The 21,673-nt window shown below is 49.8% G+C and overlaps 1 protein-coding gene across 1 annotated transcript in view; it reads left to right on the forward strand.

Moving 5' to 3' along the window:
• samd14 (sterile alpha motif domain containing 14) overlaps window positions 1–18,374 on the forward strand; it is an 85,448-nt gene extending 67,074 nt beyond the window's left edge. The window contains exons 8-11 of the mRNA XM_034191012.1: window positions 6,396–6,534; window positions 16,976–17,098; window positions 17,464–17,619; window positions 18,115–18,374. Coding sequence (XP_034046903.1) covers window positions 6,396–6,534; window positions 16,976–17,098; window positions 17,464–17,619; window positions 18,115–18,270 — 574 coding nt within the window. The 3' untranslated portion in view covers window positions 18,271–18,374. The remainder of the gene's footprint in view (window positions 1–6,395; window positions 6,535–16,975; window positions 17,099–17,463; window positions 17,620–18,114) is intronic.
• Window positions 18,375–21,673: the final 3,299 nt, after the last annotated feature.

A 21,673-nucleotide genomic window follows, 5' to 3' on the forward strand; every position in this document is an offset into this window, starting at 1 on the left:
CAGAGATGATGTCGGAGGGTATCCCATGCAGACGGACGACGTGGTGGACCAGGAGGTCTGCTGTCTCCTGGGCTGTTGGGAGCTTCGGGAGGGCCACGAAGTGGGCCGCCTTGGAGAATCAGTCCACTATCGTGAAGATGGTGGTGTTGCCCTGGGACGGCGGGAGGCCCGTGACGAAATCCAGGCCGATGTGGGACCAGGGGCGATGAGGCACCAGCAGCGGCTGGAGGAGTCCTTGGGCCTTCTTATGTACTGCCTTGCCCCTGGCACAGGTGGTGCAGGCCTGGATATATTCCCGGACGTCTGCCTCCATAGACGCCCACCAGAAGCGCTGCCGGACAACTGCCACGGTCCTTCGCACCCCTGGATGACAGGAGAACCGTGACAGAAGTCCAAGACTGCAGCTCTGGCCTCTGGTGGGACGTACTGACGGTTCTTTGGACCGGTTCCAGGGTCCGGGCTCCGTGCCAGGGCCTCCCGGACGGTCTTCTCCACGTCCCAGGTGAGGGTGGCCACGATAGTGGACTCCGGAATGATGGGCTCCGGTGGATCCGACAGCTCTGTTTTGACTTCGTCTTCGTGTACCCGGGACAAGGCATCCGATCTCTGGTTCTTGGTCCCGGGGCGATAGGTGATCCGGAAGTCGAAACGCCCGAAGAACAGTGACCAGCGGGCTTGCCTGGGGTTCAGCCGCTTGGCGGTCCTGATATACTCCAGGTTCCGATGGTCAGTGAAAACCGTGAACGGCACAGACGCTCCCTCCAACAGGTGTCTCCACTCCTCAAGAGCCTCTTTCACCGCAAGGAGTTCTCGATTGCCGACGTCATAGTTCCGTTCAGCTGGGGTCAACCTGCGGGAAAAGTAGGCACACGGGTGAAGAACCTTATCGGTCTCTCCGCTCTGGGACAGCACGGCTCCTATCCCTGAGTCAGAGGCGTCCACTTCAACCATGAACTGGCGGCTAGGGTCGGGCTGCACCAAAACTGGCGCAGTAGAGAACCGTCGTTTCAACTCCTTGAACGCGGCTTCGCACCGATCCGACCAGGTGAAGGGGACTTTTGCAGAGGTCAGGGGGCTAACTACCTGACTGTAGCCCTTAATGAACCTCCTATAGAAATTAGCAAAGCCGAGGAACTGGTGCAGCTTCCTACGGCTTGTTGGTTGGGGACAATCTCTCACCGCCGCAACCTTGGCCGGATCAGGGGTGACGGAGTTGGAGGAGATTATAAACCCCAGGAAGGACAAAGACGCGCGGTGAAACTCGCACTTCTCGCCCTTCACAAACAGTCGGTTCTCTAACAACCGCTGCAGGACCTGACGTACATGCTGGACATGGGTCTCAGGATCCGGAGAAAAGATGAGAATATCGTCCAGATATACGAAGACGAATCGGTGCAGGAAGTCCCGCAAGACGTCGTTAACCAAGGCTTGGAACGTCGCGGGGGCGTTGGTGAGGCCGAACGGCATGACCAGGTACTCAAAGTGACCTAACGGGGTGTTAAATGCCGTCTTCCATTCGTCTCCCTTCCGGATCCGAACCAGGTGATACGCATTCCTAAGATCCAGCTTAGTAAAGATTTTGGCTCCATGCAGGGGGGTGAACATGGAATCTAACAATGGCAACGGGTATCGGTTGTGAACCGTAATCTCATTCAGCCCCCTGTAATCAATACATGGACGAAGTCCGCCATCTTTCTTGCCCACAAAAAAGAAACCTGCCCCCATCGGGGAGGTGGAGTTCCGGATCAGCCCGGCAACTAATGAGTCCCGGATGTAGGTCTCCATTGATTCGCGCTCAGGTCGTGAGAGGTTGTACAGCCTGCTGGACGGGAACTCAGCGCCTGGAACCAAATCAATGGCACAATCGTACGGACGGTGCGGGGGAAGGGTGAGTGCCAGATCCTTGCTGAAGACGTCAGCAAGATCGTGGTACTCAACCGGCACTGCCGTCAGATTGGGAGGGACTTTGACCTCCTCCTTAGCCTGTGAACCGGGAGGAACCGAGGATCCTAAACACCCCCGATGGCAGGTTTTGCTCCACTGAACCACCACCCCAGACAGCCAATCAATCCGGGGATTGTGCTTCAACATCCATGGGATGCCCAAAATCACGCGGGAGGTAGAAGGAGTCACAAAAAACTCAATCTCCTCCCGATGGTTTCCAGACACTACCAGAGTTACTGGTTGTGTCGTGTGTGTGAGTAAAGGGAGGAGGGTGCCATCTAGTGCCCGCACCTGCAATGGCGAAGGAAGCGCCACCAGAGGGAGCCCTACCTCCCTTGTCCATCTGCTGTCTAGCAGATTCCCTTCTGACCCCGTGTCCACCAGTGCTCGGGCTTGAAGGGTTAAATCCCCGCTCAGGATTGTGACTGGGAGTCGTGTGGCAATTTATGTGTGTCTCACTTGAATGGTTTGACCCCTCCTTAGCCCAGTCTCTAAGGGCGGTTATTGTCGTTTTGGCCGTTTGGGGCAGTTTCTCTGTGTGTGCTCAGTTGAGCTGCAGAGAAAACACTCTCCACGGATCAGCCTCCCCATTTTGGCCCTGTGCGTTTCCCTAACAACGTCAGCAGGGGGAGCTGTTGCCCCACAAAGCGCTGCGGCTGTGGAGCGTGGGGAGGGCGGCGCCTTATCGAACCCGGAAGGGAGAGGGGCGGCGCGTATCCGGTCACGTCCTTCGCCTCGCTCCCGACTGCGTTCCTCCAACCGATTGTCTAACCGTATAACGAGATCGATAAGCCCATCTAAATCCCGCGGTTCCTCCTTAGCTACCAGCTGCTCCTTCAGAACCAACGACAGTCCGTTTACGAAGGCGGCGCGGAACGCAACGTTATTCCAGCCGGACCTCGCAGCCGTGATGTGGAAGTTGACTGCGTAAGCGGCTGCGCTCTCGCGTCCCTGTCTCATTGACAGCAGCACAGTTGAAGCGGTCTCTCCTCTGTTAGGGTGATCAAACACTGTTCTGAACTCCCCCACAAACCCAGTGTATGCTGATAACAACCGTGAGTTCTGTTCCCAGAGCGCCGTAGCCCAGGCGTGTGCTTTACCCCGAAGCAGAGCAATCACATAAGCTATTTTACTAGCATCTGACGCGTACATGACTGGGACGTTGTGCGAAGACGAGCGAACACTGCATAAGAAAGTCCGCGCACGTCTCCACACAACCTCCGTACGGCTCAGGAGGGCTTATGTAGGGGATGGTGGGAGGGGTTGTTGAACCACCACTGGAACGTTTATATCCTGCACAGGGTCAGCAGGAGGACGAGCCGCAGCAGCGCCCTGAGCGCTCGCCGCCATCTGTGCGGAGAGAGCCTCCACCCTGCGGTTCAGGAGGATGTTTTGCTCAGTCATTTGATCCAACCGAGCCGTAAAGGCGGTGAGAATGTGCTGCAGCTCACCAATCACGTCTCCTGCAGACGCCTGCGCTCCCTGCTCTCCCATTGGTCGTTCAACAGCCGGGTGACGCCCCTCGGAGTCCATGACGCTGGCCGAGATATCCTGTTGGGAAAGTGTAGTGACACGGACCCACAACAGGGGGTGCAAATGAACGGTCAATAGATGAGCCAAAAAGTAACAATTTAATGTTGTGAATGTGCACAACGAACATACAGACAATCACAGAATATCATAACAGTCAATACACAGAGGTGACGTGTGGGCAGGCTCGAGGATAGAAGACGTCTGTCCTGAGAAGAGCCGGAACCACACGATTTCCGCCGCCCCAGAACCTGGTGAATACTGGAGCCGCCAAGTCCCGAATTCCTAGGTGATCACCGTCCCCGACTGTCGGATCTGGTACTGCTGGCGAAGAACAAAGACAGTCAAGTGTGGGTGTGTGTACACCCAGTAACAACAACGGTGGGAATGCCACCTCCACCTCTCATTCAATATGTTGCAGCGGTCTCAGCTGAAAAGGAGCGCCGTCTTGCACAGCCTCCTCACAAACGACCGGTTCTCCTGCAAATTCTCACAATAACAGAGTTACAAATCTCACAAAAAGGCTGAGAGTATTACCTCCTATGAAGTATGATATCTCGGCAACGAGGTGGAGATGACGTCTGGTCTTTATGGAGTGAGATGATGTTGAGTAGATGGGTGACAGCTGTCAAGAGGTAATGAGCGACAGCTGTCACCCCCGGCTGTGTCCATGGCGGCAGCGCCCTCTCGTGCCTGAAGCCCGCACTTCAGGCAGGGCTCCCTCTGGTGGTGGGCCAGCAGTACCTCCTCTTCTGGCGGCCCACACAACAGTATCTGTCTAAAGTAAAACCTGTTATCTTACTATAGGAAGACAAAATACATAATCTATATATGCTATAAAATGGAAGCCTAAAACTAAGTACTATATGTTGATATCTATTAAAGAACCCATAAACTGAAAAATAATAAAAAATCTACACCATGTAAAAAAAAATAAAAAAAAATGTAAATAACGAAAATAAGCTAACTATAGTTAGAGGAGCTAACGTTAAATTAGCCGTTAATAAGCCAACCATACTTAGCTAGCTAACAAGATAAACAAAACCGGTTAATTTAGTCATGTTAATTTAGTTAATTTAGTCTTGATCAGTGTTTTAGAACACTGGCATAATATCGTCCTTGTCTCGTCTCCATCATGCAAAAAAAAAAAAAAGGATCGTTGAAGATATTTCATCTCGTCTCATCTGACAAAATTAACTGGCTGTTCAAGGCTAACTGTTCTACTGTTTTGTGAAGATGTGGCCCCTTTCCACAATAAATAAATAAATAATTTTGCTGGTTAGACCTAAATTTTGTGAAACCCCTCAGTTATTAGGGTCCAAGTACCAGTGAAGCTGGTTGAAGGACCATATTGTTTTTGTTTTTATTTATTTATTTCTAGGCACAAAAACTGATTGGGCAGCCTAAACCAGGCGAAGGCATCATTTACACATAGAACATTTTTTTTTGCAATATTGAGAAATATGTGAAATTATCCCGAATGAACTCGTCTCTGGATTTTTGACCCAATAAGGCCAGATTGGTGTCAAAACATTCTTTGGAGTGTGATTTTTTTTTTTACTTTGTTTACAAGTTTATTGACTTTGAGTTTGACCATTTGTGATGCTGTTTAATTAATGATGATTTTCTCATTAATGGGATTACCAAATGGCATGAAATGTGGCAGGTTGGTAGAATAGAAAGCAAGCTAGCCATTTACAGAAAATGCCTGGCAAAAACCACTAGGTGGCGCTATAAATAATAAATACGTTTTTACAAAACCAACTTCGAATAACTTGTGAAATTTCAGACACACATAGTTAAACTTTATACTGTTGCAGTCGGTGGAGTGAGGACTTTCTGCTGGTATAGGCCTCTCCCATTTGCGCCTTGACACATTTATTTTTTTGCAAAATTCCTAAATATGCAAAATAGGACGACTTGACCTCGTCTCTGGATTTTTGACACAGAAAGGCCAGATTGGTGTCAAAACGTTCTGTGCTTCACAACTGAGAAATCTGACCAGAAACTTGAGTTTGACAATATTCAAAGGTAGTGACTTTACGATTGAGTTTATTCTTAAGGGGATAACTGAATGGCATGGTATTTGGCGGGTGTATGTATAACCTCTGTTATAACCACAGTGCCAAATATGGTGGAACTGTGCCACTAGATGGTGCTGCAAACCATATTCTTATGAATTTCAGAGTGATAACATAAATTCATAGATCTTGCCTGAGATTCTCTGTGGTCCCTGTTTGGAGCAGGCCTGTAGCCACAGTGGCTTGGACCCTTAATTATTTCTTGCAAATCTAAGTGGAATGGATGATTTTCAAGTTGCGATAGAGCAGCGCCTACGCGCATGTGTGATGACATCACAACTCTGTCCGGTTAGGGAGACGCGGTTTTGTTCAATGACAAGAAATGTCAAGAAACTTTATCGGCGCTGTTTGGAGTTGTGGAGGTAGGAATAGCCTTTTGAATGCTTGAATAATGATGTCAGTCGCACAAAGAAATCAAATAATGGTGAAAACATGTTCATTGCACCCAGAATGTTGGTATTTTGGTCGTTGAACTTTCCTACCAACGAATTTAAAGCCCCGGTCAGACAGCACTAACGAAGGGCACCGAAACCAAAATGAAACAAGAAATCTGGACTTACACTGACTTTTGGAGACATCGTTTAACCTGTGTCTGTCTTCGATCGGTTAGCTGCTGCGTGAGGCATCATAACAAATTGTTGTTTCTAATGCTGCCAAACATGCGAGCGAGAGGCTCCCTAACTGGAAATCACGGTTTCAAGATGGTGGTGCAACTTGAAAATTGTCCATTGTGTTGTGGTCATGGTGGGGGGTGCTGGTAAACTGCTTATTATCTTATTCAGACTCGTCGTAATGACCACAAACTGTATGTTTAAGTCCACCATGTCCTTTTGTATCCAGGGAACCGTCGGATAGTCCGTCTCGCTCCTCGGGCTCCTTTGTCTCATTTTCCTGGTTCACAGAGGGGCGTGGCTCGCCGCCCTGCTCCCCCAAAATCCCCCCGCTGGGCTCCCCGAGACCACGCAAGTCTTACTCCCAGGTACAGAGAGACGTGGGTGACCTTTGCTTTTAAAAGCATCACTTCCATCTTCACACACCTGAAAGAATTTTCCTTCAGCTACAAACAGTACAAATGTACAAGGTCTATTAGAAAAGTATCCGACCTTATTATTTTTTTCAAAAACCATATGGATTTGAATCACGTGTGATTGCGTCAGACAAGCTTGACAGATCTGTACATCATCCACACTGTGGGCACTGACACCCCCCATACCCTCACAGATCTGTACATTATGTGGGCACTGACACCCCCCATACCCTCACAGATCTGTACATTACGTGGGCACTGACACCCCCGATACCCTCACAGATCTGTACATTACGTGGGCACTGACACCCCCCATACCCTCACAGATCTGTACATCATTCACACCGTGGGCACTGACACCCCCCATACCCTCACAGATCTGTACATCATCCACACCGTGGGCACTGACACCCCCCATACCCTCACAGATCTGTACATCATTCACACCGTGGGCACTGACACCCCCCATACCCTCACAGATCTGTACATCATTCACACCGTGGGCACTGACACCCCCATACCCTCACAGATCTGTACATCATCCACACCGTGGGCACTGACACCCCCCATACCCTCACAGATCTGTACATCATCCACACCGTGGGCACTGACACCCCCCATACCCTCACAGATCTGTACATTACGTGGGCACTGACATCCCCCATACCCTCACAAATCTGTACATTATGTGGGCACTGACACCCCCCATACCCTCACAGATCTGTACATCATCCACACCGTGGGCACTGACACCCCCATACCCTCACAGATCTGTACATCATCCACACCGTGGGCATTGACACCCCCATACCCTCACAGATCTGTACATCATCCACACCGTGGGCACTGACACCCCCCATACCCTCACAGATCTGTACATCATCCACACCGTGGGCACTGACACCCCCATACCCTCACAGATCTGTACATCATTCACACCGTGGGCACTGACACCCCCCATACCCTCACAGATCTGTACATCATTCACACCGTGGGCACTGACACCCCCATACCCTCACAGATCTGTACATCATCCACACCGTGGGCACTGACACCCCCCATACCCTCACAGATCTGTACATCATCCACACCGTGGGCACTGACACCCCCCATACCCTCACAGATCTGTACATTACGTGGGCACTGACATCCCCCATACCCTCACAAATCTGTACATTATGTGGGCACTGACACCCCCCATACCCTCACAGATCTGTACATCATCCACACCGTGGGCACTGACACCCCCATACCCTCACAGATCTGTACATCATCCACACCGTGGGCATTGACACCCCCATACCCTCACAGATCTGTACATCATCCACACCGTGGGCACTGACACCCCCCATACCCTCACAGATCTGTACATCATCCACACCGTGGGCACTGACACCCCCCATACCCTCACAGATCTGTACATCATCCACACCGTGGGCACTGACACCCCCCATACCCTCACAGATCTGTACATCATCCACACCGTGGGCACTGACACCCCCCATACCCTCACAGATCTGTACATCATCCACACCGTGGGCACTGACACCCCCCATACCCTCACAGATCTGTACATTACGTGGGCACTGACATCCCCCATACCCTCACAAATCTGTACATTATGTGGGCACTGACACCCCCCCATACCCTCACAGATCTGTACATCATCCACACCGTGGGCACTGACACCCCCATACCCTCACAGATCTGTACATCATCCACACCGTGGGCACTGACACCCCCCATACCCTCACAGATCTGTACATCATCCACACCGTGGGCACTGACACCCCCATACCCTCACAGATCTGTACATCATTCACACCGTGGGCACTGACAGCCCCCCCATACCCTCACAGATCTGTACATCATCCACACCGTGGGCACTGACACCCCCCATACCCTCACAGATCTGTACATCATCCACACCGTGGGCACTGACACCCCCATACCCTCACAGATCTGTACATCATTCACACCGTGGGCACTGACAGCCCCCCCATACCCTCACAGATCTGTACATTACGTGGGCACTGACAACTCTCTATCTATGAATGGAGGGGTGGATGGATATATGTATGGATGTGTCAGTGCCCATAGTGTGGATCATGCACACTGACACGAAGGCTTTGTAAATTCTTAAACCTGGGTTTTAGAATTTAGAACCAGTGAATGAGAGCAACACAGGTGCAAATTTGGCTGAGCTGGTTAAGAATATATTGGAAAAAATTCATTATGGGCCATCGCAAATAATTTGCTTTGAAAAGTTAAGATTTGGAGCCAGCGGTTAGGCGGAGTAGAACCCCAGGACAAAAGGTGAATTCCAAAAAAACATTGTGTATTATACAATAAGTGAGACAAAATCACACAAACTGGTGTAGGGAAGATAACAACAAAAATACAGTCTTAACCCAGCTCTGGGTGAGAGATTCCAGGACACAGACTAAACTCAGGTTCCAACTAAAATGCAATCCAACACTGAGGAGAGGGGGTGAGGGAAAAAGTCAAAATAACCATGGACAAAAAGGGAGTGCAAACACAAGAGACTGCACACTTACAAATCAAGGGAAAAAATAGGGAACAAGCAATCACAAAGTAACTGGTGGCACAAATGAGAAGTAACAAATGCAGAACTCAAAATGGAAAGACAAATGGAAGAGGCTTAAATACACAAACTCAATTAACAGAAGGTGTAAAGAATTAAGACGACAGGAACATGTGCTAACTAAAGAAAACACAAAGGGGAGGCAAACATCAAGACATCCACAGGTGACGACCAGAAAGCTTGAAAATGAACATAATCAAACACAGCGAAAGAAGAAAATACAAATACAAAGTGACAACTGAAAAAAAACTGTCAACACAGAATAATCACAGAAAGCAAGGACACTAGAAAATAACCAAAATACATAACCACTGGGAAGGACTAAATAAGGAGTGTGACAAAATGACATACTGAAGAACAAAAATCACAGAGAGAGACACACATGAAGAACGACAGACACTGGAGATCTAACACACGCACGAGACTGACACGAAAAATGACGACTCAATACACGCATGACAGAGAGGAACGCAGGAACAGGAACATACACGTTCATACCCTCACACCGCTGACAGCTAAACAAAGACGTATATCACACACACACAAACACATGCAGACAGCAGGAGGGGCGTGCATGACACTCGGACCACGTAGACTTCAGAAGATGCAACAGGACAGGAAGGGAGGCCGCGGTGGAAGACGGGAGACATAATCAGTAGACATGACAGATGTAACATACAGACGGAACTCAACAAAGCTGTTGTGTGGGCCACCAGAAGAGGAGGTACTGCTGGCCCACCACCAGAGGGCGCCCTGCCTGAAGTGCGGGCTTCAGGCACGAGAGGGCGCTGCCGCCATGGACACAGCCGGGGGTGACAGCTGTCGCTCATTACCTCTTGACAGCTGTCACCCATCTACTCAACATCATCTCACGCCATAAAGACCAGACGTCATCTCCACCTCGTTGCCGAGATATCATACTTCATTGGAGGTAATATCCTCAGCCATTTGTGTTTCTAATAAGCTGTATATTGTGAGTGTTTGCAGGAGTACTGGTCCCTCTTCTTGTGGAGGCTGAGTGAATGCAGGACGGCACTCTTTTCCTCTGAGGGATCACTGTAAATACCTCAGCATTCTGAGTGAGAGGTGGAGGTGGCATTCCCACCGTTGTTGTTACTGGGTGTACACACACCCACACTTGACTGTCTTTGTTCTTCGCCAGCAGTACCAGATCCGACAGTCGGGGACGGTGATCACCTAGGAATTCGGGACTTGGCGGCTCCAGTATTCACCAGGTTCTGGGGCGGCGGAAATCGTGTGGTTCCGGCTCTTCTCAGGACAGACGTCTTCTATCCTCGAGCCTGCCCACACGTCACCTCTGTGTATTGACTGTTATGATATTCTGTGATTGTCTGTATGTTCGTTGTGCACATTCACAACATTAAATTGTTACTTTTTGGCTCATCTATTGACCGTTCATTTGCACCCCCTGTTGTGGGTCCGTGTCACTACACTTTCCCAACAGGATATCTCGGCCAGCGTCATGGACTCCGAGGGGCGTCACCCGGCTGTTGAACGACCAATGGGAGAGCAGGGAGCGCAGGCGTCTGCAGGAGACGTGATTGGTGAGCTGCAGCACATTCTCACCGCCTTTACGGCTCGGTTGGATCAAATGACTGAGCAAAACATCCTCCTGAACCGCAGGGTGGAGGCTCTCTCCACACAGATGGCGGCGAGCGCTCAGGGCGCTGCTGCGGCTCATCCTCCTGCTGACCCTGTGCAGGATATAAACATTCCAGTGGTGGTTCAACAACCCCTCCCACCATCCCCTGAAGCATACATAAGCCCTCCTGAGCCGTGGAGACGTGCGCGGATTTTCTTATGCAGTGTTCGCTCGTCTTCGCACAACGTCCCGTCATGTACGCGTCAGATGCTAGTAAAATAGCTTATGTGATTGCTCTGCTTCGGGGTAAAGCACGCGCCTGGGCTACGGCGCTCTGGGAACAGAACTCACGGTTGTTATCAGCATACACTGGGTTTGTGGGGGAGTTCAGAACAGTGTTTGATCACCCTAACAGAGGAGAGACTGCTTCAACTGTGCTGCTGTCAATGAGACAGGGACGCGAGAGCGCAGCCGCTTATACAGTCAACTTCCGCATCGCGGCTGCGAGGTCCGGCTGGAATAACGTTGCGCTCCGCGCCGCCTTCATAAACGGACTGTCGTTGGTTCTGAAGGAGCAGCTGGTAGCTAAGGAGGAACCGCGGGATTTAGATGGGCTTATCGATCTCGTTATACGGTTAGACAATCGGTTGGAGGAACGCTGTCGGGAGCGAGGCGAAGGACGTGACCGGATACGCGCCGCCCCTCTCCCTTCCGGGTTCGAAAAGGGGCCGCCCTCCCCACGCTCCACAGCCGCAGCGCTTTGTGGGGCAACAGCTCCCCCTGCTGACGTTGTTAGGGAAACGCACAGGGCCAAAATGGGGAGGCTGATCCGTGGAGAGTGTTTTCTCTGCAGCTCAACTGAGCACACACAGAGAAACTGCCCCAAACGGCCAAAACGACAACACTCGCCCTTAGAGACTGGGCTAAGGGGGGGTCAAAACATTCAAGTGAGACACACACAAATTGCCACACGACTCCCAGTCACAATCCTGAGCGGGGATTTAACCCTTCAAGCCCGAGCACTGGTGGACACGGGGTCAGAAGGGAATCTGCTAGACAGCAGATGGGCAAGGGAGGTAGGGCTCCCTCTGGTGGCGCTTCCTTCGCCGTTGCAGGTGCGGGCACTAGATGGCACCCTCCTCCCTTTACTCACACACAAGACACAACCAGTAACTCTGGTGGTGTCTGGAAACCACCGGGAGGAGATTGAGTTTTTTGTAACTCCTTCTATCTCCCGCATGATTTTGGGCATCCCATGGATGTTGAAGCACAATCCCCGGATTGATTGGCCGTCTGGGGTGGTGGTTCAGTGGAGCGAAACCTGCCATCGGGGGTGTTTAGGATCCTCGGTTCCTCCCAGTTCACAGGTTAAGGAGGAGGTCAAAGTCCCTCCCAATCTGACGGCAGTGCCGGTTGAGTACCACGATCTTGCTGACATCTTCAGTAAGGATCTGGCACTCACCCTTCCCCCGCACCGTCCGTACGATTGTGCCATTGATTTGGTTCCAGGCGCTGAGTTCCCGTCCAGCAGGCTGTACAACCTCTCACGACCTGAGCACGAATCAATGGAGACCTACATCCGGGACTCATTAGCTGCCGGGCTGATCCGGAACTCCACCTCCCCGATGGGGGCAGGTTTCTTTTTTGTGGGCAAGAAAGATGGCGGACTTCGTCCATGTATTGATTACAGGGGGCTGAATGAGATTACGGTTCGCAACCGATACCCGTTGCCATTGTTAGATTCCGTGTTCACCCCCCTGCATGGAGCCAAAATCTTTACTAAGCTGGATCTGAGAAATGCCTATCACCTGGTTCGGATCCGGAAGGGAGACGAATAGAAGACGGCATTTAACACCCCATTAGGTCACTTTGAGTACCTGGTCATGCCGTTCGGCCTCACCAACGCCCCCGCGACGTTCCAAGCCTTGGTTAACGACGTCTTGCGGGACTTCCTGCACCGATTCGTCTTCGTATATCTGTACGATATTCTCATCTTTTCTCCGGATCCTGAGACCCATGTCCAGCATGTACGTCAGGTCCTGCAGTGGTTGTTAGAGAACCGACTGTTTGTGAAGGGCGAGAAGTGCGAGTTTCACCGCACGTCTTTGTCCTTCCTGGGGTTTATAATCTCCTCTAACTCCGTCGCCCCTGATCCGGCCAAGGTTGCGGCGGTGGGAGATTGGCCTCAACCAACAAGCCGTAGGAAGCTGCAACAGTTCCTCGGCTTCGCTAATTTCTATAGGAGGTTCATTAAGGGCTACAGTCAGGTAGTTAGCCCCCTGACAGCCCTGACCTCTCCAAAAGTCCCCTTCACCTGGTCGGATCGGTGCGAAGCCGCGTTCAAGGAGTTGAAACGACGGTTCTCTACTGCGCCAGTTTTGGTGCAGCCCGACCCTAGCCGCCAGTTCATGGTTGAAGTGGACGCCTCTGACTCAGGGATAGGAGCCGTGCTGTCCCAGAGCGGAGAGACCGATAAGGTACTTCACCCGTGTGCCTACTTTTCACGCAGGTTGACCCCGGCTGAACGGAACTATGACGTCGGCAATCGAGAACTCCTTGCGGTGAAAGAGGCTCTTGAGGAGTGGAGACACCTGTTGGAGGGAGCGTCTGTGCCATTCACGGTTTTCACTGACCATCGGAACCTGGAGTATATCAGGACCGCCAAGCGGCTGAACCCCAGGCAAGCCCGCTGGTCACTGTTCTTCAGGCGTTTTGACTTCCGGATCACCTATCGCCCCGGGACCAAGAACCAGAGGTCGGATGCCTTGTCCCGGGTACACGAAGAGGAGGTCAAAACTGCACTGTCGGATCCACCGGAGCCCATCCTGCCTGAGTCCACTATCGTGGCCACCCTCACCTGGGACGTGGAGAAGACCGTCCGGGAGACCCTGGCACGGAGCCAGAACCCAGGAACAGGTCAGAAGAACCGTCTGTATGTCCCACCAGAGGCAGTCTTGGACTTCTGTCACGGTTCCAAGCTCTCCTGTCATCCAGGGGTGCGAAGGACCGTGGCAGTTGTCCGGCAGCGCTTCTGGTGGGCGTCTATGGAGGCAGACGTCGGGGGAATATATCCAGGCCTGCACCACCTGTGCCAGGGGCAAGGCAGTACACACAAAGGCCCAAGGACTCCTCCAGCCGCTGCCGGTGCCTCATCGCCCCTGGTCCCACATCGGCCTGGATTTCGTCACGGGCCTCCCGCCGTCCCAGGGCAACACCACCATCTTCACGATAGTGGACCATTTCTCCAAGGCGGCCCACTTCGTGGCCCTCCCGAAGCTCCCAACAGCCCAGGAGACAGCAGACCTCCTGGTCCACCACGTTGTCCGTCTGCATGGGATACCCTCCGACATCGTCTCAGATCGTGGTCCCCAGTTCTCCTCACACGTCTGGAGGAGCTTCTGCAGGGAACTGGGGGCCACCGTGAGCCTCTCGTCCGGGTACCATCCACAGACGAACGGACAGGCAGAGCGGGTCAACCAGGAACTGGAACAGACCCTCCGCTGCGTCACATCCACGCACCCGACGGCCTGGAGTAACCATCTGGCCTGGATTGAGTATGCGCATAACAGCCAGGTGTCTTCGGCCACCGGCCTCTCCCCATTTGAGGTGTGTTTGGGGTATCAGCCCCCGTTGTTTCCCGTGGTGGAGGGAGAGGTCGGTGTGCCCTCGGTCCAGGCCCACCTGCGGAAGTGCCGTCGGGTGTGGCGCTCCGCCCGCTCTGCCTTGTTGAAGGCCCGGACGAGGGCGAAGACCCATGCAGACCGCCGGCGATCCCCGGCCCCTGCTTACCAGCCCGGGCAGGAGGTGTGGCTTTCCACGAAGGACATCCCCCTCCAGGTGGACTCCCCGAAACTCCAGGACAGGTACATTGGCCCCTTCAAGATCCTCAAAGTCCTCAGTCCTGCCGCAGTGAAGCTCCAACTCCCGGCTTCACTGCGGATCCATCCGGTTTTCCACGTGTCACGTCTCAAACCTCATCACACCTCACCCCTCTGTGCTCCCGGACCGGCGCCCCCTCCTGCTCGGATCATCGACGGGGGGCCGGCTTGGACGGTGCGCCGGCTCCTGGATGTTCGTCGGATGGGTCGGGGGTTCCGGTACTTGGTGGACTGGGAGGGGTATGGACCCGAAGAACGCTCCTGGGTGAAGAGGAGCTTCATCCTGGATCCGGCCCTCCTGGCCGACTTCTACCGCCGACACCCTGACAAACCTGGTCGGGCGCCGGTAGGCGCCCGTTGAGGGGGGGGTCCTGTTGTGTGGGCCGCCAGAAGAGGAGGTACTGCTGGCCCACCACCAGAGGGCGCCCTGCCTGAAGTGCGGGCTTTAGGCACGAGAGGGCGCTGCCGCCATGGACACAGCCGGGGGTGACAGCTGTCGCTCATTACCTCTTGACAGCTGTCACCCATCTACTCAACATCATCTCACTCCATAAAGACCAGACGTCATCTCCACCTCGTTGCCGAGATATCATACTTCATTGGAGGTAATATCCTCAGCCATTTGTGTTTCTAATAAGCTGTATATTGTGAGTGTTTGCAGGAGTACTGGTCCCTCTTCTTGTGGAGGCTGAGTGAGTGCAGGACGGCACTCTTTTCCTCTGAGGGATCACTGTAAATACCTCAGCATTCTGAGTGAGAGGTGGAGGTGGCATTCCCACCGTTGTTGTTACTGGGTGTACACACACCCACACTTGACTGTCTTTGTTCTTCGCCAGCAGTACCAGATCCGACAGTCGGGGACGGTGATCACCTGGGAATTCGGGACTTGGCGGCTCCAGTATTCACCAGGTTCTGGGGCGGCGGAAATCGTGTGGTTCCGGCTCTTCTTAGGACAGACGTCTTCTATCCTCGAGCCTGCCCACACGTCACCTTTGTGTATTGACTGTTATGATATTCTGAGATTGTCTGTATGTTCGTTGTGCACATTCACAACATTAAATTGTTATATTTTGGCTCATCTATTGACCGTTCATGTGCGCCCCCTGTTGTGGGTCCGTGTCACTACACTTTCCCAACAAAAGCCAGGACTTGGGAGAGACACATGAACAAAAACCCAGTACCACAACAAAAGCACAAAGTTATCACCCAGGAAAAAGATGCATTGATCATCATTTCATAATTGAATCGCAGCCCTCTGAATTGTAATTGAACTGTGAGGAGCCTAGAGATTCCCACCCCTGGATTTAATGTGCGCCATGAGAGGGGCTAATATTAATTACAGTGGTCCCTCGTTTATCGCGGGAGTTACGTTCTAAAAATAACCCGCGATAAACGAAATCCGCGAAGTAGTCAGCGCTATTTTTTGCAATTATTATAGATGTTTTAAGGCTGTAAAACCCCTCACTACACACTTTATACACTTTTCTCAAACAGGCATTAACATTTTCTCACTTTTCTCTCCTGTGTAAACACTCTCTTTTTTCTTCTGGGCGAGAAGATTATAAACAGACACGCAGAACTCTCCCTTCGCTCACTGCCTCTGGAGGTACGGATGCGGGACCCGCAAAGAATCCAAGTCATGGCCACGGAGCTCTGTGGCTGCAGTCAACATCCACATCAAAACAGCGAGCAAAGTCTCTGGACCTGTTGCCAGATTTGGCGCAGCTCCGCACAGCAGACAGGAGGGCGGTGTGAGTGGCCCGCTGCTGCGTTTACCGAGCCCGCAGACTCAGTAAGCGCATCAGAGGCAGTGAGAGCAATCGCGGTGATGCCGACAGGTGCCGCGACCGGCCTGCCTGATAAGGACGCAGAACACAATGCACTGCAAAAAAAAAAAAAAAAAAAAGCATGCAAAATTGTACAAAAAAAAATCCACGAAACTGCGAGACCGCGAAAGGTGAACCGCATTATAGCGAGGGACCACTGTATTGCAAATCTTATGTTTGTTAACCTCTTGCTGTGTCGTTTGTTATGCATATGCATTGCTTATAGGGTGTGTTTCAGTCCAAATGAAATAGCAAACATCAGATCAAAACATTCAAAATTTAGATAAATAAATTTGTGCAGAATTGTTTCTGGGTTTTTTGGTGATGGGTGGGGGGGCAATCACAACAACAAAATGTGTGTGTCTGTGTGTGGTGGGGGTGATAAAGGGGGTGTTTGCTCAGGGCATCCTACAGGCTAGAACCGCCTCTGGTTCCACGTGAAAAGCATCAGGTCAGTGTGAGTGTCTTTGTGTCTCTGCAGGAGTCTGCTCTCAGTGAGGAGTTCTCTCCACCGCACACCTCCTCCTCCACTTCTCCTCCTGTGGAGTCTTCTACCTCCCGCTGCTCCCACCCGTACCACACCCTGTCACAGTCCTCTGACGAGGTAAGGAGCGTTGGCTTCCATGCATCTCCACCTGCGATGGCTCCATAAACGGCCATCGGGGGGCAGGTGTCTCCACCAGCTGACTGCCGCTGAGTGAGGAACAGGGGCGTGGCTACATTTTGATTGCAAACTCTTCCCTTTTTCAAAACTTGAACACAGTTGCTTTAATACTTCTCTGTTTTGAAATACTTGACACTTGTCTCAAGAAAAAGTTACACTTTCGAAATGCCTGAATACACATTGGCTACCCACAATGCATTCCTTTTAAAGAAACACTGTTGTGTGCACGTGGTGGGTGTGCATGTGAGGTAGAGCAGGAGCAGCCCCTCAGACATACAGTGACGTGTCTTCCTGCTCTTCCTCAGCTCTTCGATGAGCCGCCATGCGAGGCGTCGTCGTGGACGACACAGCAGGTCTGCCAGTGGCTGCGAGGCCTCAACATGGAGCGCTACGTCCCAGAATTCAGTGTGAGGGACATCGACGGACAACAGCTGCTGCAGATGGACGGGACCAGACTAAAGGTGAGGACAGAGACCCTGATCTCAGTGTCCAAACTAATCAGGCCAAAACCCACATGTCATAAAAGAGATTTCTCCTTCAGGTTTTGTGTGTTTCAGTTGTTTGGTTCCACTTTTCATACAGCAGTTGTCTGGGCAGACTGGTTCTGCTTTTCAAAATAAAAAACCTGAAGAGCTACAGGTCCATTTTTCAGAGTGTGTTGATGGTCATCACGTTTATTTATATTTCTAAAAGCATGAGTGACAAACGGCGGACTTCATAGCTGTCCAATCACAGCCACGGATGCTGCCTCAGAGTTATTATCTGTGTCTTGGTGGCTTCCCTCACTTGTCTCTATCATGCACACTCAGAGTGCCCGCTGTGGACCTGTTTAGCGAACTCTGTCATGCTCTTTACGTTTTAAATAAGTGCTGTAACTAAATGAGAAGAAAATGTTTTGTTAGTTTTCAGTCACCTACTTAAGGACTTTGCCTGTGTGTCTGTGTGACCGTGTGCAGAGTTTGGGCGTGCTCAGTTCGTCAGATCGCAGTGCCCTGAAGCGTCGCATCAAAGACATCCAGACAGCAGTGGAGAAGGAGCGCAAAGCTCTGGATAAACTGGAAAAACAGAAGGAGAAACAACGGCGGAAAGATCAGGAGCAGCAGAGGAACTAGGAGCTGCCTGCCTGAGAGAAACTGTCCTAGTGGAGAAGACCGGTGGTGGTCACTCCCCAACCCCAAATCATTCCAGCCTCCAAACCCTTAAAAAAATTTAAAAAGAGCTTGAGTTAATTTAATCTTCTCACATTTTAATCCCAAATTTTTTCTCCTCATGAAAAAAGACACGGACAAGAACTGTTCAGTATCTATATATGGCTGTTAAAAAAACCCACCTTTTTGAAAATTTGGAGGTGAAAATTGCCCCCCCACAAGATGCCACTAAAATGATGTTTAAAAGTCTGTCTTCATTAAAGACATCATTTAATGTGAAAAATGTTTTGTGTCCAGGGCACCCAATGCATGCTGGGATCGATTTCAGGCCGCTGTCAACCTCAAGAGGAAACCAAGGTATTGACAATGAATGAATCTGAATATATACATCCTGTCTACTGGGAAAATTGCTGTAAAGAATTAATGTCTTTTTCTTGAACCTAAATGTCTTTATGATATTAATATTTTAAAAACATGTTGCACTTTTAGACCAAAGAGAAGCTATTTTATCCCCCTAGATCTTGCTGTCAAAGATAAAAGTCAGAGTTTAAGCAGCGACGGTTTAAAAGTGCTTTTACAGTAACCAGGAATGGATCTGTGTTTCTGCCGTAGCCTGGACTGATGTTAGCCAATATGGCCGACTTAACAGCTGATTCAGCAATTAAAAATGTAAGTAAAAATCACAAAATTACAATATAAGTGTCTCTGTCAAGCATAATCCCTGTTTTAAAATATGTTTCGCTAAAAAAACAAGTTTAACTAACCTGGGAGTGAATGCAGGAACCTTCTCCTTTTGTCATTATAGAGCTGCCAGCTACAGTGAGCAGTCAAGCTAACATGCGCAGAGAACTACTGGTGAATGTAGCAGAGCTTAAAACCATCACTGCTTAAACTGCGTTTATTTATGTAACACTTTGAAGAATCCACAGCAAAGCACTTCCTGCTGTCACATTGTTGCTTCCTGTGGAACAACAACAACAACAAATTATATTTAAAGCAAAATTAGCAAAAGTATTTACGCTTTCTGTTTTCATGCTATCATTAACCAATCACAGGCTGACGTGTTGTGGGTGGAGAATGAGATGATGGAAACATTCTGATTGGACAAATTAAATGCTGGTTATTTGAAATGTGATGCAGAGGGGAGGGGCCTTACAGTCTGGAGCAGTTGTTCCGAAAAACTGAGAGTGGTGACAACTTGCAGTTTGAAGCCGTGTTGTTTCCCGGTGTGATCCATTGCACACGTCCATCATCAAACAAACTCTGCCATGTTTAGCTAAACAATGCCCCCAGTACTGTGAGCATGCACAGTGGTCGACGCGTGCAATAGCACATTTCATATAGTACCAAAATTGCACGCTAAAAAGAACTATTGTACGTTATATCAAATACAATGGCAAATGGTACAAATAATCCATGTCACGTGACATACAAGCCACCAATCAAATGACAAGGATCCACTCAGCTGTTATATAATACAGATCTAAAAAAACCCCACAAAAATCTGCTACTTAACACAGAAACATACAAAAAACCCATTTTAGATAATTGTATGATGGTCATTAAAGTGAGTTACTTCTATTCGAAAAGTCATTAACAGAGTGTTTGACTTACTTGTGGAGCTACAGAAAAAAGAATAGAGCTCTTTATCCCTCACCTTTCTACCAGTGATCTGAAGATTTTATTCATTTACAGAATAACGATATTTGTTGGTGATTTTTTTGTTAGTGCTACAAAAAAAAAAATTCTGGCCTGGCACTGATGAGATCAGTCAAGTTTAAATTTTTGTGATGTTATCAAATCTATAAATAATTAAAACTAGAAGCACTCGGAGAGCGCAAACCTCAGCCAAGGCCATAGGATCACTGACATCGCATGGAATACCCTTTGGCAAAGAGACTTATTCCACGTCGTTTCACGCATCTACCGTCATGTTTCAGATTCAGTGGTTAATGCTCTGGGGTCCAAGGGCATTTTTTGGACAGTTCACTCGCCTGGCATAAATGTTTTATTATTATGCTCTCCCTGCATCCCAAAATCAAGTTTTAAGTCTCTTTTTTCAGGACAACCTGTACTTTCAAAATATATATGCTATAGTTGTGTTTTATAAGTGTAATAAAGGTTTACAATCAAGAATAAGAAAGGAAAAAGTAAAGCGGAAAATAATTTTCCACACACATTTATTCAAAACACATAGCAAACTATAATAAACTACTAACACATCACTCCTAAAAACAATCTGTGGTGTGTCACGTGAGGTGAATCTGCCCTATGATTGGATTTTGGAAAACCAATTCCAATTGGACACTCACATTGCGCACGTCATCACACAGCTTCTATGAGGAGTACAAAGATGTGGACGGTGGCTCGAAAGTCCGCGGAGTTAACTTTTCAGCAAAAAAAAAAGTAAGTTTCTATCTCACATCATTAAAAAGTTATTTATAATTTAGTAAAGCTTGGCCTCAGCCGTCATATACGACGACGGCGGCCCCCAGAGGGTTAAACCCTTAGATCTTCAGCAAATGTATTTATAAAGAGAAACTGCATGAACTACACGTGTTTTTATTTTCTAATAACAAGTTTATTCAGTGAGGAGAAACAAATGCTAAATTGTTGTTGTGTCATAACTTAATTTTTGTTCAGCCTTTGTGACACGTCTTCATGAAGTTAGATGCAAAAATGTTGAAAATGGCCGTATCCTGCAATGATAAAGAATCCTTAAAAAAATTACTGGATCCGGATCGTGTTCCAGATCATTACCAAAATTTAATCACTTGTAAGTTAGGCCAAGATACACCCCTTGTTGGGAAAGTGTAGTGACACGGACCCACAACAGGGGGCGCAAATGAACGGTCAATAGATGAGCCAAAAAGTAACAATTTAATGTTGTGAATGTGCACAACGAACATACAGACAATCACAGAATATCATAACAGTCAATACACAGAGGTGACGTGTGGGCAGGCTCGAGGATAGAAGACGTCTGTCCTGAGAAGAGCCGGAACCACACGATTTCCGCCGCCCCAGAACCTGGTGAATACTGGAGCCGCCAAGTCCCGAATTCCCAGGTGATCACCGTCCCCGACTGTCGGATCTGTTACTGCTGGCGAAGAACAAAGACAGTCAAGTGTGGGTGTGTGTACACCCAGTAACAACAGCGGTGGGAATGCCACCTCCACCTCTCATTCAATATGTTGCAGCGGTCTCAGCTGAAAAGGAGCGCCGTCTTGCACAGCCTCCTCACAAACGACCGGTTCTCCTGCAAATTCTCACAATAACAGAGTTACAAATCTCACAAAAAGGCTGAGAGTATTACCTCCTATGAAGTATGATATCTCGGCAACGAGGTGGAGATGACGTCTGGTCT

The sequence above is a fragment of the Thalassophryne amazonica genome, chromosome 16, assembly GCF_902500255.1.
Source record: "Thalassophryne amazonica chromosome 16, fThaAma1.1, whole genome shotgun sequence".
In the NCBI taxonomy this organism is placed as follows: domain Eukaryota; kingdom Metazoa; phylum Chordata; class Actinopteri; order Batrachoidiformes; family Batrachoididae; genus Thalassophryne; species Thalassophryne amazonica.